The following is a 17,338-nucleotide window of genomic DNA, read 5'->3' on the forward strand; positions in this document are numbered from 1 at the left end:
ATGTGGGAAATTTGCATAACGCCGCCCAGATGTTCAAACAAAGAAAGAAGGCGTACCTTTTATTCTCATTGTTGTATTATTATTGCCGCCGCCGCTGTCGTATAGACGCTGTGTGTTTGGTTGTGAAAGCGAAACTACTTTGTTTGGCCTTCCAAAAGAGGACGATATCTGCTTCGTCATGCCTGGAGCTGATCTGTGCTGGTGGCTGAGGAAATACATCAACTTTGCACTGTGGATCGCCGAAATGGCTTTCACCATGGACGAAGTGGAGTCCAGCCTGGGGTCGTCACATGTGGTTGCTGCAAGACCAAGGTACGCTCCTTCATAGAATCCGCCTGCCGCACCGTTCTCAAGCCGCCCGCCTCTGCTCACTCAAACCGGCCGCGGCTCACTCTAGATCTCCGGCCTCTGCTCACTCCTAACAAACCATACATCAGTGGAAAGGTTATTTATTCAGCTTATCAATCAATGTATCAATCTCAATGGACAAATTGACAGTTTAAGACTGGTTTTGTGGTTCATGGTCTCATATTTGTGTGAGGTGTCCCTTTAATGACAGTATTATTCTATCTGTGGATTAGCTTCGGTTGCTATAGAAACAGCATTCTGAGACGCGCGCTAGGTATGCACATGCGCATTGGCTGGTCTAGCCTGAAAATAAGCCTTTTTATGCTTTTGGAGCATAAGAAACAACATTTTTGAGGCAGTTGTTGTCAGATTTCATTGGTGATTTAAAATATGAAATTTAATCGTAAGCTTGGTGAACAGTTTTGGAGAATTTCCCCATTCAAAGAAACAGTAGCTGCTCTTGCAAGCCCGAGAGGTGTTTCAAAGATGGCCGTCATCGATTGAAACAACTAGAGGAACCTTGGCCTCTCACGCAGAGAAAAACACATCGCGGACGCGGAGCAAAAAGGAAACTGACAACTCGCCAACAGTCACAAAACAGAGCAGAATACTTTTGGTTTGAAGTCTCAGCTTACACATTTTGTCTTCTTTTTTTAAAGCGCTTCAAACAATGTTAAAGATAATAAATCAGTGGTCTCGACAGATCGCTATATCGGGTTTCAGATTCGGGGTCACATTTGGTCAGATCCTGGCGAAGGGTCAATTGCTCAACCCCCGTGCCACTTCAGCAAATGAAACACATTTCTGTTTGATGGTTATTTAGTCAGTGTGTGTTTTGCTGGACGTCAGGGGCAATTTTGAAAGCACAGCAAATTGGCAGGGACTGCATGATATAATGTTAAAAATAGTTCCCAGAGGTCCACTGAGGGCTGATACTGCAGACAAAGCAAAACCATGCAATTGTGAAACAGCCCAGGCGTAACGTAAGTCATAATGGAAAGTGTCAGACCTGTCTTTGTGCAGTGGCCTGTGTCTATTTTTCCCTGACAAATTCAAATCATTTGAAAATTGCCTCCAATCAGCCAGTGTTTCTGCATCCCTGATAGCTGGATGATCATGAGATCATGTGTTTCCATACACAAATGCTCCTATCTGTGCTTATTTACCACATTTTTTTTTACAAAGCCTTTCAACTTGGCTCCTTCGAGTCATTTTACTTAGTATTATTGTTCCCTTACTTTCAGAGAGATTAACTACATCTTAATTTAATCAGATTAGAATTGACATGTTCACAAGTAGCTAATTACAGTTTGTTTTTGTTTTTTTCTTCTTGGGCATTTAAATAGTTTATAAAAGAGTCCCCTTTCTGTCCTTTGTTGAAGGAATACTTCATAAAACCAGAAAGAGACTCTCAGAGTTGACATTATCCCGCTTATGACCCTATATTAATCTGTGGACCATGACTGAATTAATCTAAGGACCAGAGCTGAGAGCAGGCATTATACTTAAAACCATTAAAACAATATATAAATAAAATATATGAGTTCATAGTCTCTCCATCTATTGTGAAAATGACATGTCTTTTTAGCAATTTGTGGTTTAATTTTATGCTTTTAGAGCATTTATGTCAGAGGTAACTTATGTAGAAAGCACTTCAATGACGTGACATGACCATTGCAGTCATTATTTGTTAACTTGAGAGAACTGACTGCTGTTATTCAGGTCATTTTTGATCCCAACAATAATTGTACAAAAAAACAAAATCAATATAGAAAAAATCTAATATTAAATTATTTTATATTCAACTTTATTAACATATTATAATTGTAATATGATATTGATCAGATTATTTCAGTTATACACACCACCCTTTCAATTCAATTAAAGTTTCATTCGGATCAAGTGAGGTGTTTACATGAAGACTTTCAGTCTGATTGAGCCATCAATAGTAATACAAAAATAAAAAACATAAATAAAAAATTAAATCACATACATTAACTTATTACCATAGTGTATACTCAATGCATATCTGTGATTTTAACACCTAATAATTTGCCAAATATTTTTCCATTTTACTTTACATAAATCATCATCATGATTTTGTAATATTAGCATCAAGTGTTGTGTGTGAATCATCTAATTGTTTAAAATAACTGGAGTCATTAATATGACTGAAGTGAAGCACAGACACTCTTCTGGGTGTTATTAAGAGCCACAATTAGTGAAAACTGCTTATAATTATACTGCTCAGCAACATAGCCAGATTCAGTTCTCAAATGCTTTACAATGCTTTCGTGTCCACATTGCTGCATCCTATGCTCTTAAAAAAGGTGTATGCCTAGAGCGACAACTTCCTTGACTGGCCTTCATGTGTGTGCAATTAGATGGCGATAAAGAGTCTTTCAGGAGTGTTGACCATTTTAAATGAATTATTTTATAATTTCCCAGCTGTATTCTGTTGAGGTTCATTTGTGCAACCCTGAGTAATGTTAGCGATCTTACAGTTGCCACGATTGTAGGGTGGGGACTTGGGTAGAGATAAAATGAATAAGTCTTATATACATCACCAGAGAGAAGCATGCAATTCATCGGAAAGTCCAGTTATGACATTTTGATTGAATATGCCTATAAAATAAAAATGTTTAAGAAATGAAACATATTAATGGATGAATTGTTCGATATAAGATCAAAACATTAATTTAAAAAAGAGCATAGGGTGCATTTTTGTGACGTGTAAATCTGTAATGTAAATCTATAATGTGATACATATTGACAGTATGTTTAGTCACTGTTCCGAAAAGTGCTAAAGCTGACTGCTGTTGCTATGGTTACCATGGCAGGCGAAAGTGATTTTTTTTTTCTTTGCAAGTGCCGGTCTACCAGAGAAATATGTGACCTGACTAACTTGGTGATGACTGAACTCAGGCAGCAAGAATATGTGGATTCAACATGGCTTTTGAGCAAAGAGATGTTAGATCTTCAGTGTTGCAAAAAAAAAAAAAAAAAGAAATAAAATTGCTGCCAGAGACATTGATGTACTTTTTTTGGTTATGGTTTCTGTTTGGCCCCCTTATAATTCAAAGCCCATCCTAGTATAAGGTTTCAGATTTATTGTTAATTCAGGGCATGTTACGCTAGACTGAAAATGAAACTTTAATTTCAATTTGCGTGATTTTATGCATTGATGAGATTCTCATGTCACCAGCTGGATGTCACGATTTATATGCCAAATATATGACATCAAACCCCTAGAGGGTGTTATAAATTATCAATTCAGTCAGATATCCCAAAACACACACACATGTATATATGCACAGGAAGCCATCATGCATGTAGCTCATTTAAAATGCTGTGAATGTATTATCAGAAACAATGATCCATATTATAACACATATTACCTATAGATACAACACACTCAATTCAAATCCATTCTGCTCTATTTGTTCCATTCAGATTCAGAAATATCCATACAGCAACCTGTGCTATTTGTACACAATGACAACACACAAATCCATTACAATGAACACCGCGTGTCTACAACTATTCAGAGCTCAATCCTCAGATCAGGAGGTCTCAGGACTGTTTAGCCTTCATAGAGACATTTATTTCTTCACAATTTCCCATTGTGCCAAAGACCTCATGATTTCCAGCTGCAGCCCCAGTCATTCTACAGACATTATTGACCGTACTGAAACATGCCCTTCTGTGCACTTACACACGTTAATGCTTGTTTACTGGGACATGTTGGCAGTTCATATTAAATCAGTTGATAACTGCATAGTCAAAAACTATGCAATTAATTCCTGTCAAAAATTAAATATGGCCCTACTCTTACTAAGTCTATTGTATTTTTTGGCACAACAGTAACATTTAGTCTATAATGTAGGACATTTTTAAATTGTATAGTAAGACATATATTGCGAATATTAGTGATATTATAGCAATATCTAATATCAACCTTGGGAATATTGTGTATATCATGATAATGTTAAAACCCAATTTCCCTCTAGTTTTTTGTCTCATGACTATGACAGATTGGACAAAAATCTGCCTCTTGTTCTGTTATATAGAACTCGCTTTGTTGTTGCAGCAACCACAACTTTTTGTAGAATTTTCATAATTTTTATATTTCATATTTTTATTTTGTTACTAGCAGGCTACCTTTGATGTCTTTATTTTGTGTTCATTTAGTAAAAAGCAATATGTGGTCACTTTTTTAACTAATGGTGATTTTGCAGTAAACAGTTAGTATATACTTTGTAACAATAGCTGCTTTATCCAGATCATATCTTTTTTATGGAAGAATAAAAATCACCATTTTAACTTTTTCAAGAGAAACTGCCTATATATATATATATATATATATATATAATATATCAAAATGTATACACACATATATTTTTATCTATATATATATATATATATATATATATAATATTAAAAAATCATAAAAAAGTATCGGCATTTATACAAAATGTATACACACATATATTTTTATATCGCCCAGCCCTATTGAATACTTAGTACTGCTTGTATCATAATTCAGATGGGTGTTTTAAAAGGTGAAAATGACTGTAGAGCATCAGTATATAGTGAGCGTTGACTTGAGTCATGATGAATTTGCTTTGCATATTGACCTTGTGATGTCAAAGTCTGAGTGCATCTGCTTGCACACTCATTCACTAGATTAATGATCGATTTCAGTTACGCACTCAACAGGACGGCACCTGAACATTAATAACGAGCTGCACGAATGTTAATGAAGCTAATTATATTAACATTGACCGTCTCTTCACAGATTCCATACAATTATGGAATTTAATAATACATCTGCACTCTTTGACTCTTTGTTTATTAAAAGCGAATAGTCACACTGCATTCTGCAGCTTTTCTGTAACTCTGCAGTGAATAAACAGCGCCACCCATTTGCAGTTCAAGGTATTGTCCCATAATTTACATTGAAATTATTTATTATTTATATACATATGGGGTGGTTCTTCAACTTTGTCACAGAATTTATTTTTATTAAAACTATATGTAGGTCACGTAAAAAGTCTTGGAAACTTATATATTTATTATTCATTTTTGCTATTTTTAAATGCCCCTGTGTGTATTGTATTGTTTTACTCTAGACCCAGTATTCAATCTTAAAATATGAGAATATAAAAACAAACATAAACAAATATAATAATGATAATAACACATTTAAAACTGATGATTTAAATAATGAAATAAATCAGTTTTAATATTTAATTTATTAATTTATAAAACTATTAAACAAAAGCTAAAGAAACACAAAAATATATCATATATACATGTGATATTATTCCTAATATCCATGATTAGCTTTGCTGCTAGTAACACATATATGCACATGTAGCTTACTAAAAGTTGTCAAAATAATTGGCATTGGGCCTGTGAGGTTCTGTTCAAGTCTGTGCCTATAGAACATTTGAATCTCCTAGTTTCTAACTAAAACTGGGTCATCTGCATTAGGGAACATGTTGTGCACATAAAGTTGTTCCAATACGACATACTTTGGGTGTTTTGGGATGTCCATAATCATTGATAGTCAGTTAAATTAATCCTCTAGTTAATCCTGTGAAACAACTGAGGCGGTGATAAAGCATCTGGTTATGTCAGTCAGTATTGTTCTGTGAAGTTCACATAGTACCTATTAAACTGCTAATGAGGCTGGGAAGTCCCGTACAGCCTGTCAAGGACTGATAAGACAGAAAGTCCCTGAGCAGAGCCTTCACGGGGTTCTACAAACCCAAAGGCCCTGCACAATAACATGGGTGGGCTGATTCAGTACGGTCAACCTCACTTAATAGTTCAGCGATCTGCACTATTATAGAAATGTAATGCGGGCAATCATGCAGAGATTACAATGACATTATAATGTTGGAATAGACTACATGCTTTTGATTCTGAACAGATTTCAAAACACTGTAAGCATGATACACTTAATTATACACAGAAAAATGCATGGGGAATCAAATACTAAACGACTGAGGATCACACACTACCAAGTGATTCAGGTATTTCAGGTGATTCTGAAAACAACAAACTCACGCTAAACTCACAAACACATGCCACATTGCTAGGAGACGCATGACAAATTAAAACAATAGGTGATCAGAAAAAATAAAAAAAAGCTCAAAATATCAAACATGTTTGAATAGAAACTTGAAAAGCTGAAAAAAAAAGTCTGTGTTCATCATACGCTACACAATTTTGACTAAAATCCGTCAAATCAAATCTGCGGACTGGCTTTGGCTTTGGGCAACCAGTCTGGACTCATCCAGACTGTAAACTAGTGCAAAAATCTGGACCAAAAAGTAATGTCGTGAATTCCAGCCTTTAGCAGGTTAATGAACAGCTAGCAGGTCATGTAAGGAATAAGCATGGGTTACTTCAGACAATACAATTAGACATTGTTCAGTCATTGAAAAAGAAAGAAAAGAAACAAGAATAAAAAGCTCCTTAAGTTTTATAAGGTGTTCTGGGTGGTAGTAAAAATAAATCAAGCAAAAAATTACCCCTTTTTTTTCTTTAATCTGGGACACATCTCTTAAATAACAGAACATGCAGATTAAATAACAGAATAAGTTTCATACTTCACATTTTTTTAACCATTAAAAAAAAAATAGTTTAGTATAATGTCTTTTGTTAAACAGCTCTCTGGTCATTATAGTATATATTGACTGTTATTGCTTCCAGTTTTCTACACAGCTGTTTTAATGCAGTCTTTTTCTTTGATTGTTATATTAAGAAGGATAATGTACTGTCATCTGGCCATTATTGCTAAATAAACCCAAGACCATCTATCCAAATGACAGCAGTCTACATCAATAAATATAAATAAAAAAAATATTAATAAAAATTATGATAACTTATTACTCCATTCCACATCCAACACATATTCCAAACTTATTCAAACTATCTTGAACTTTACAGCTTGGTCTCTAAGCACATGACATCTTCTGTGGAGGATCCACATGCTCTGATGTTTTCAAACTCTTGGGAAATCTCAAGGAGAGTTTTGCCTTTTGTTTCAGGAAGGATGAAGAAGACGTAGAGAGCAGCTATCAGACAAATACAGGAGAAGAGAACAAAGCACAGAGACTTCAGACCAGCCTGGAGAAAAATGGATAAGAAATATGGCCTTTTGTTAAAGTAAGACAACAGACTGCAGAGCAGTTTTCAAAGGAGCAGAGAAAAGGTGTGCTGAAAGCCTGGTATTATACATTGTTCAAGAAGAAGACATATAATAGGGCATACATAAAAGAACAATTCTGTTTTTTTTTATGATGGTATAAAACAAAGAGAAGAGAAACTTTGAGAGATTCACAATACAGTCATAATCACTGGCTTTATATATGCTAGAAAAAACTTCTTACATAAACCAGTACTGAAACATCTAATAGCAATGACATTTACTAATGCTGCATTTGTGGAGCATACATGCACATATATTTTAATGTCATTACATTCTATAAAGTGGCTGAATCCACAAAAGTTGCTTTTTTATGTTATTGGCATGGGGATGGACTTACTATAAGAAATGGGAAGATGAATCCAAAAATGGTGAATCCCAGCCAGCGTGGGAAACCGGTAAACACAAATGCAGCCGGGCGGTAAGACTGGATGAAGATCTCATTGGCGAGTGATGGGGCTATTCCAGCTGTTCAGATCAAACTGGTTTGAGTTGTTTGCACTGGCTAGTCAGTTTATAATCAATGTTTTATACTGTATGTGCTTATCTTAAGCAATATCACACATAGAATGTCGTCGTTTTGAACACGCATGATTACAAGAGTGATATTGCTTATGCAACAGATCAACAAATAGAAAGTACTTTTAAATTTAAATATAGTGAAAATCATCACATTATTGAAGTTTCGCAGGCAAAAAAAGATCCATTGTATATTGGCAATAGTATAGTGAAGCATAGCTCAAACAAAAGTCAAACCAAACCGTTTCCTGTTGCGTAACCAAATTGAATCTTTCGCCCTCACATGAAATTCCCATTCGCATGGGTTCCTATTGAAATGACTAAATTTTGCCAACAAAAGTTTGCCGAACTATGGTAAATGTGACCACACTGTTTAGAGAAAGTATTGCTAGTTGCTCCGCCAATGAAACTAGTTCCAAACAAAGAAGAAATTCAACTGTCCAACAAATCAAGCAACGCACTAGAGATGTTACATTTCTTATAGAAAAAGTGTTTCTGAACGAATTAGTCAAGGCAACGATTCAATGTTTTAATCATTAACACTTGTTTAATTCCCGAATGAATCAGCGATTTTGAATGGATCTGGGAGTGATGCAAACAATAAAAAGTCCCAGTGCTCCTGGGGGCCATTCACGCAGAAAAATGTGAGATGCATGGCAGTGGAATGAAAAATAAATAAATAAATTAAAAAATGCAAGGTGTAGAAATGCGTTTTTTAAAAGTTGAATTTCTTTTAACTTGATGCTGCATTTTTAGAAAGGCAACACGAGTGCATGAGATGCTGCAAAGTATGCATGCATGATCTGAAACACATTTGCACACCGCATGTTTACATAAAAAAACAATGAAAATAGAATGCAAAAATGAATTTTGTGTGCACAGCCCGTTACATATAGTTGTTTTTTGTGCTTTGGGAATGCCATGTGACCGATCGAATTCGAGGACTGAAACTAAATGTTGTATAAATACATAAATAGTTTACCTGGGCCTCCTCCATAGAAAATGATGAACAGGAAAATGAGGACAACTGTGCTGTATGGAATCACAGAGCTGTAGTCCTGCAAATGAAATAGAGATGAGGTAATAAAGTTCTTTTCTGAATGCAGTGAGCTGTTAAATGATAGAGACTCACCTTTAGGTAGAGGGTGACGGTGATTAATGCCATAATGGCTGACATTCCCCCAAACCCTCTCCACATCAAGGCTCTCCTCCCCACACTCTCAACAAACAGACTCTACGCATTCACACAAACACAAATACTGTTCAAAAACACATGGATGATTCATGATGTTGCTCCATGACAAATGATCCCAATCTGATTTCAGGTTACACACATTTGAACTTACACAGGTTATGGAGATGAGAACTTCTGATGCTCCTATCCCCAGAGTGACATAACGGATCTTGTCCACTGGAATACCCGCTTCCAAAAAGATGTTGAAAGAGAAGACGGTGATCTGTGAGAAAGAAGGGTAAAAGATCACAACATTTTCACAATGTACCCAGTCAGTAGACAGGTTGTTCTGTAACCATTAAAGGATGTCTTGGGTACTTTTTGACAACACGATGACACAGGACACTTTTGAATCAGACACATTTCTATACAGAAGCATCATTTGATGTATTGACGATAAATGCTAAATGATTTACAGCAGAGATGCCGCTGAACTGGAGGCATCCGTTTATGACCAGAATGGAAAGGATCTGCCAGCGCAGGTGTTTGTCTCTTAGCAGGTCCAGCAGACTCTTGTTGTGCTCCTCTCCAATCACTGCCTGCTCTGCTAACATCTCCTCTATCTCCAGTTTATAATCTCCTGGTCCCCACAGAGACTGCAGTGCTGCCGATGAAAACACAGTGTATGTGGCTTAACACAAAAGACGTTTGTAATGGCATACAGAGGTTGATCTGTTACATGAAATTGCTTTAAATTGGAAATGCACCTCGTTTGCACTGTTGAGTGTTGCCTTTCTCTATCAGAATATAACGTGGGGCATCAGGGAAGAACGGCAATATTGCCAGCTGGACCACACAAAAAAACGCTGGGATGCATAGAAGAATGTTCCAGCACTCCTCACGCCCAAGAATTTCCCTGGGAATAAAATGAGAAACTTCACTCAATTCAAAGACATATTGAGTATCAAAAGATTGATTTCTTCAAACTAGATAAATTAAGACCGATAAAACAAACACTAAAGTTGGCTACACTACTGGTCAAAAGTTTGGAATTATTAGATTTTTTTTCAATCAAAAAATAATGTTTTTGAGAGAGGTCTTCTCTTCACCAAGGCTGCATTTATTTGATTAAAAAAAAAAAAAAAAACAGTAAAAACAGCAATATTGTGGAATATTATTACAATTCAATATAACTGTTTTCAAATGTAAGATATATTTAAAGCATAATATATTCCTTTGAATGGAAAGCGGAATTTTCATCAGTCATTACTCCAGTCTTTGGTGTCACAAGATCCCTCAAAAATCATTCTAATATGCTGATTTGATGCTCAGTTATGAATAATTACTATTTTTTTTACTATCATCCTACTATTGTTATTATGATTATTGTAATGTTTTTGCTGCTTAATATTTGGGTGAAAATCATTTTTCAGGATTCTTTGATGAAAAGTTAAAAGAACAGCATTTATTTAAAACAGAAATCTTATATTATAAATGTCTTTACTGTCACTTTTGATTCATTTAATGTGTCCTTGCTTAATGTAAGTATTTATTTCTTTTTAATCTTACCCCAAACCTTTAAATGGTAGTAGACGTCTTAATATGAGATTACTTTAAAAAGACTTTTAACTCGGTTGTATGTTACAATTCATGAAAAGATCCTCGCTAATTCATCACAACTCTAATATTTAATTATTACCTGAGGCCAGCAAATTGTCCTGAGAGTTTACCAAGGGACAAAAAAGTTGCAGCTGTGAGTGTCACTATGCCTCTGATTTTCTTTGGTGAGCTCTCACCAAGGTAGATGATGTGTACATTACCACCCAACCCTTCGAACAAAGAGCGAAAGCAAATCGCATCTTATTATCACATGTTAGGTAATATTTATATACAGTATAATGCAGTCTGATGCACTTACCTGCTCCGAATCCAAGCAGGAAGCGTGCTACAAGGATCAACTCAAATGAGTTTGTAGGTTTGCTAATGTACATGATAACTGTGGCCACAACTGCTAAGGCACTGTTCAACAGCATGGATTTTTTTCTGCAAGAAGAACATATACAGTAAATGAATATGCATTTTTGTGAAAAAAAAAAAAGCCCGGTCTGTAATATATACCCTGAAGATTAAGTGATAACGCTAGAATAGAGAAAGCAGTTGAGGATGAGTGAGATTAACCTTCCCAGATGACTGGTTAAGTATCTGACAGCCATGGAGCCAAAGAGACCTCCTAAAGCATACAGAGCCACCACAGCAGACCAGATAAAAGTGACGGTCTTCTCTCCTGGAACACCCCCGTAGTGATCCGTCCAGCTGCTGTTAATGAAGCTCTGAATGTACTGTGGGAAAACAGATTTGAGACGAATCGTGATCAATTGATTCATACCTAGACTGTAAGTATGATACTGAAATGGCGATAGAAAAAAGTGATATATTTGAATGGCCTTCTGGTTACACTTGATGTTGTTGTTACAAGCAACTAAACTAAACCCTAACCTTATTAAAAATAAAGGTTCTTTATTGGCTTCTACGGTTCCATGTAGAACATTTAACATCCCTTTAAGGTTCTTTAGATTATTAAAATGCTCTTAAAATGGTTCATTCAAGAATGTTTCACAGAAAGGCTCTTTGAGGAATCACAAATGGTTACTCCATGGCATTGTAGCAAAAAACTCCCTTATGGACATTTTGTTACTCAGTATATTGTATAATTACACTGTAACAAGGACTCTTAAAATAAAGTGTAACCTGCTTTCTTAAAAACGCACTGGAGATGGAGAGCTGATCGCTGTGAGATGAAATCCATTCTGAAAAGATCCTCCCAATCCCAACACAACGATAAAGATGAGTGCTTTACCAGCACCAACCTGAAATGACAGACACACTGTTCACTGACTACTTATTCAACAAAGTCAATACTATAGATATTTCACATTAAACTGCAAAACCAGCACAGAGTGGGTTTCTCTTGTTTAAGAATTGACATAGAGCCACATCTTGAGCAAATGAGTCAATTTTGGTTAAAAGATTAAACTCTGCGCTTTGCTGAAAGATATAAAGAAAATTTATGGGTTATTTTACGGAGACATATTACACAGTAATATACCAAACTCTACCGTTATGGTTATTTTGTTGAAATATAATGAGATGATAATACTTTAATTCTTCTATAAAAAAATTCAGATTTCTTCTAATTTCTAAGATCTGACAATATAATTAAATAACATGCTCCTACCAGTTTCTGCAGCACTCTCCTCATGTTTATCTTCTTGTAGCCTATCTTCTTGTGTCCATGAAGTACCACTGCTTCTCTCCAATAAATACAGGGTCATCTCTGTTAGGCATTTTGATTAATTTTTGACTGGATTGACTCATCACATTTTGTCTCCTAAAAGATGTCTTCTGTATCTGTTTATCTATATCCATCTGCATTTGTCCAAATTAAAAATAGTTAAATTTTAAATGCATTATTGATAGCCTACTGAATATTGAATGGTTAGGTGTGAACTGGAGTCTATTTGGGTGGGGGGTGGATGAGAAGTTATAAATCAATGTGATTTAAAAAACATTTTAATTGAATAATTAAAAAATTGAATAAAATATCAATTTGATGTACGAATGGGGTCCGTGGCATCTAAAAGATTAAAACCCCTTGTGGGTGCAATGTAACACTTGTCCAGCTGGGGGCAGTGTTATTGTTTTTGAAACGTTGTTTGTCTTCGATAGACTGTCTTTTCCCTGCGTCATTGTCTCGCGCAAGAGGAAGTGAATCTACACATTTTTGTTTAGATTTCTCCCTAGTCATCGTTGTCACTAGTTTGTCATTATCACTCCCAGCCTCCCGTCCTCCTGTAGTTCTCTTTTAACTCTGCAAATATGCCCTTGGAAAACCTGGAGGAAGAGGGTTTACCTAAAAACCCCAACCTGAGAATAGCGCAGCTGAAGTTTTTACTGACTCTGGATGATCACAGACATGATGCTGAAGTGAAGCGCGAGCTGATGGACGCCATCAAACTCAACAGTGAGTTCATTCACGTGCACATGCTGCTCGTTTAGCAGATATCGTTATATGTATTTCAAAATTTCTGATATACCGCAATATATGCAGCTGTTTCATGCACGAGCCTTGTAATTTCCCTGCGGTTTGGGGTTTAGTTAGCTGACCGGCTAAGACAAGTAGCACACTAGCTCATTAGCTGCTATTGTATTTGCTTGTTATGCACACATTTGGTCTTCTGGCGCTTTTATATGTCGATTAAACTTTTTACATTTTTATTATTATAACACAGGGTGAACCGGGCCAGTTGCCACACTGTTAGCACATTTTTTTATGCTGGTGTAAGTTAACCCATTTTACGAGGCTCAATGGAAAACCATGGAGCAAAAAATATTCTGCATTCCTACACAGGCAACCCTGACTGATAATAATTTAATATATTAAGGTTATTGATAATCCATAGGTAAAACTCACTCTTAATGTATGGAAATCTGTTATAATAGAATATAAATTAAAAGGAGGAGTTATGCTTCTTAAATGGTGTGCATATGATTCTGAGTTTACACCAGACAGATTAGATACTGGATTTAACTTAAGGATTGGATGACAGTTTTATGTAATATAATAGATAATATATTACCCAGCTTTGAAGCACTTAAAGAGAAACATTTTCATTGTCACAGGAGCGTAATACCTTAAATGCATGGATGGAAATTACAATGGACATTTATAAAATGGAGAAAATAACAGCATTTGTAAATAAAAAAATGGAACAATTTGTTTTCTACTGCGAAAAATGGATTAAATATGCAACATCTCATAGCCCTGATTTTATTTTTAATCAAAATTCTTATTTAAAGAAAGATCACTCCCTATATGTCCCATAGTTTTTTTTCTCTCTTTCTTCTTCCTTAATATGCACACAACATATGTAATCTGCGCATATATGTATGGGCACATACAGGTATGTACATACGTGTAGATGCACATGAATGTATTCAGATATATAATGTCTGACGTGCATTTGATAGAAGTGTTATGTTAATTGAGAAGTAAAAAAAAAAAAAGATTTTGGATGTACTTCTTTGCATACTTTGAATTCAGTTTATTTAAGTGAAGCGCCTCAAATTTGCATGTCATGATGTTGTGATTGTGTTTTGTAGATATGGCCCCGTACTATGAAGCCCTGTGTAAAGAGCTGAAGTGGCAGACGGACACGGATCTGCTGAGCAAGATGAAGAAAGCCAATGAGGATGAGCTGAAACGGCTGGATGATGTCTTGGAAGATGCTGAGAAGAACCAGGGAGAGAGTGAGATCAGAGATGCCATGATGGCCAAAGCTGAATATCTCATACGCATCGGTGACAAGGTGCAAATTCGAGCAGTACAAGCTCAGTCACGCTAGATAATAAATGATGTTTTTGAAAGAATTCTCCTATGCTCACAAAGACTGCATTTATTTGTTTAAAAAAATACTGTAATATTGTGTATTAAAACTATTAATGTCACTTTTGATTAATTTAATGCAGTGAAAGTGTCAATATCTTTAAAACACCAAAAAAAAATCATACTGTTTTCAAACTTTTGAATTGCGATATAGTTTGGTTACAATTTACATACGTTACATCTATACATTAGATTTTTTGCTTTTTATTTGTTCAGCTTCAAACATGTATATTTCATCCTTTATAACCACACTGATAATATTTCTTATTTTTTATTTAGGAGGGGGCCTTGACTGCCTTCAGGAAGACGTATGACAAGACTGTTGCTCTCGGTCATCGCTTAGATATTGTTTTTTACTTGCTGAGGATTGGTCTGTTTTATATGGACAATGACCTCATCACCCGCAACACTGAGAAAGCCAAAAGGTACAGTATAGAGCACACGCAGACTTAAATGCATCTCACCCTGGAATGTTGGCCTGACACTTGAACTCTGCGTGTATGAACAGTTTGATTGAAGAAGGTGGTGACTGGGACCGGAGGAATCGGCTGAAGGTGTATCAGGGCCTCTACTGCGTGGCCATTCGGGATTTCAAGCAGGCAGCGGAGCTCTTTCTGGATACTGTCTCCACTTTCACCTCGTATGAGCTAATGGACTACAAGACGTTCGTCACGTATACTGTGTATGTGTGTATGATCGCACTCAAGAGGCCGGACCTGAGAGAGAAGGTAAGATCTAGCTTAAAAAAAACAAAAAAAGGTACATATACACTGCCATTAAAAGGTTTGGGGTCTGTAAGATGTTTATTTTTTATAAGGAAGCATAACATTGATTAAAAGTGACAGTAAAGATAATGTTACAAAAGATTTCAATTTCAAATAAATGCTGTTATTTTGTACTTTCTATTCATCCTCAAAGAATCCGTTTTGCACAAAATATTAAGCAGGAACTGATTTCACCGGTTTTCTCAGGTGATTAAGGGTGCGGAGATCTTGGAGGTGTTGCACAGTTTACCTGCTGTCCGTCAGTACCTCTTCTCTCTCTACGAGTGCCGTTATTCCGTATTCTTTCAATCACTGGGTAGGTAAAATATTGCTGGAGCATGCTAGTAGCTCATAGTATAAACCTTTAAAGAACGATGTTATTGCTAGCCACGCTCTGTTTTAAGATTAACATTATTTATTTGTAGTGTTTATTGAAAGTGCTTCTCCAACTCTGCTCTTCTGTTATTGTTTCAAAATGTGTTGGTCGGATGTAACATTTGTCTCTCCTCTGTAGCTCGTGTTGAACAGGAGATGAAGCAAGACTGGTTGTTTGCTCCTCATTACCGTTACTATGTCCGCGAGATGCGCATCCTGGCTTACGGCCAGCTGCTGGAATCCTACCGCTCCCTCACGCTGGGATACATGGCCGAAGCGTTTGGAGTCAGCACAGAGTTCATCGACCAGTACGCTCTCACATTCATATAAACAACTATGTAAACATACAGTATTTGTAGGCTTACTTTGGCCTTTTTCTTCCCCAAGGAGCTGTCGCGATTCATCGCCGCAGGACGTTTACATTGCAAGATCGACAAAGTTAATGAGATTGTGGAAACCAACAGGTGAAGACCTTAATATGTGTGCACTGGTTTAAATCTCTGTTGGATCTGTAAGCTAACTGTGTATTTCTTGTCTTTTTATTTTTCCCCCAGACCTGATAGTAAGAACTGGCAGTACCAGGAAACCATAAAGAAGGGCGATCTTCTGCTGAACAGAGTGCAGAAGCTGTCCAGAGTGATTAACATGTAGTCCTACGTGTGGCATTTGATCGCTACCCATGTCTTTTCTTGTGAACAACCTGACGTTTGTGTTATGTACAGTATATAATAAAACTGAATTGGAGGAAATGGATTTTTGAGCTTGTCTTTGGTGTGTGAGCGAATGGGGAAAAAATGAGTCTGACACATTTTTCTTATAAATAACTGTATAAATTATTTTTTTTTATATTTACAGAAACTTGTTACAAAACAAATATACTATACAATCTTTTCTTTAAATATTAAGTAAATCTACCCTACTGTGTTTGTTCATGAATTACATAGCAGCCAACACACAAAAGTCCAGCTGATCAAATGATTTTTGAATATGTATACAAAAAAAGACAGAAAAAAAAAATCAAATTATACACACTTGTACATAAGTTTATATGTAGAGGCTTCTTCCCCAAAAAGCAAACTGTTATCTTCGATTCACATTCCAAACCTGTTGTGTTAAATCAAACATCTTCACAAAGCTTTCATTATCTGAAAACTGGAGTTACAATTTCAAGGTAAACAGTACATTTATCTGCCTAAAACAATGGTTGAAATCACCGACTTAGCCACCAAAATATCTATCCCTCTCGCTTTGAACATTTCTAATATCAAAAGTAGTCATAAAAGAATACAAGGGATAGACCGGAAGCTTTTCTCATGTCATTGTCAAGTAAGTGTTACTCCTCTGCCATGCATTTCATCAATCAGAGTTAGCGCTCTACTTGAAGGGGAAAAGGGCGATGTGTGAGATTGCTAGGCAGGTTTAAAAAGTTTCTAAACCTATATATAACATTCAAGTACAGTGAAAAAAAAGAATACATGAAATAAAAAGCTCTGCCG

The 17,338-nt window shown here is 36.0% G+C and overlaps 2 protein-coding genes across 2 annotated transcripts; one reads left to right on the top strand and one right to left on the bottom strand.

Moving 5' to 3' along the window:
• Positions 1-7,302: 7,302 nt before the first annotated feature.
• On the bottom strand, positions 7,303-13,007 carry LOC109098289 (solute carrier family 2, facilitated glucose transporter member 9-like). The gene is made up of 13 exons (XM_042765781.1): positions 12,989-13,007; positions 12,496-12,569; positions 12,029-12,127; positions 11,439-11,599; positions 11,179-11,303; positions 10,960-11,089; positions 10,028-10,176; positions 9,737-9,924; positions 9,433-9,543; positions 9,219-9,320; positions 9,069-9,144; positions 7,908-8,035; positions 7,303-7,488 (listed from the first exon to the last, which is right to left on the bottom strand). The coding sequence occupies exons 1-13, from the start codon at positions 13,005-13,007 to the stop codon at positions 7,303-7,305; spliced, it is 1,548 nt and encodes a 515-aa protein (XP_042621715.1).
• Positions 13,007-16,595, top strand: LOC109098497 (26S proteasome non-ATPase regulatory subunit 6-like). Its single transcript, XM_019112086.1, has 8 exons — positions 13,007-13,281; positions 14,421-14,626; positions 14,983-15,128; positions 15,212-15,431; positions 15,675-15,783; positions 15,982-16,150; positions 16,229-16,306; positions 16,397-16,595. Exons 1-8 carry the CDS (start codon positions 13,137-13,139, stop codon positions 16,491-16,493), a joined length of 1,170 nt encoding a protein of 389 aa, XP_018967631.1. The 5' UTR covers positions 13,007-13,136; the 3' UTR covers positions 16,494-16,595.
• Positions 16,596-17,338: the final 743 nt, after the last annotated feature.

Source organism: Cyprinus carpio, chromosome A11, assembly GCF_018340385.1.
Source record: "Cyprinus carpio isolate SPL01 chromosome A11, ASM1834038v1, whole genome shotgun sequence".
NCBI classification, from domain to species: Eukaryota; Metazoa; Chordata; class Actinopteri; order Cypriniformes; family Cyprinidae; genus Cyprinus; species Cyprinus carpio.

Bases quoted from the DNA above. Each gene is read 5' to 3' on its own strand.
- LOC109098289 (XM_042765781.1), bottom strand. The intron at 12,128-12,495 runs GTAGGAGCATGT...CTGTCATTTCAG, and splicing joins GGAGAGTGCTGCAGAAACTG to GTTGGTGCTGGTAAAGCACT. The intron at 9,925-10,027 runs GTGCATTTCCAA...TTTCATCGGCAG, and splicing joins CACTCAACAGTGCAAACGAG to CACTGCAGTCTCTGTGGGGA.
- LOC109098497 (XM_019112086.1), top strand. From the start codon at position 13,137: ATGCCCTTGGAAAACCTGGAGGAAGAGGGTTTACCTAAAAACCCCAAC. The intron at 15,432-15,674 runs GTAAGATCTAGC...CGGTTTTCTCAG, and splicing joins GGCCGGACCTGAGAGAGAAG to GTGATTAAGGGTGCGGAGAT. The intron at 16,151-16,228 runs GTACGCTCTCAC...TTTCTTCCCCAA, and splicing joins AGCACAGAGTTCATCGACCA to GGAGCTGTCGCGATTCATCG.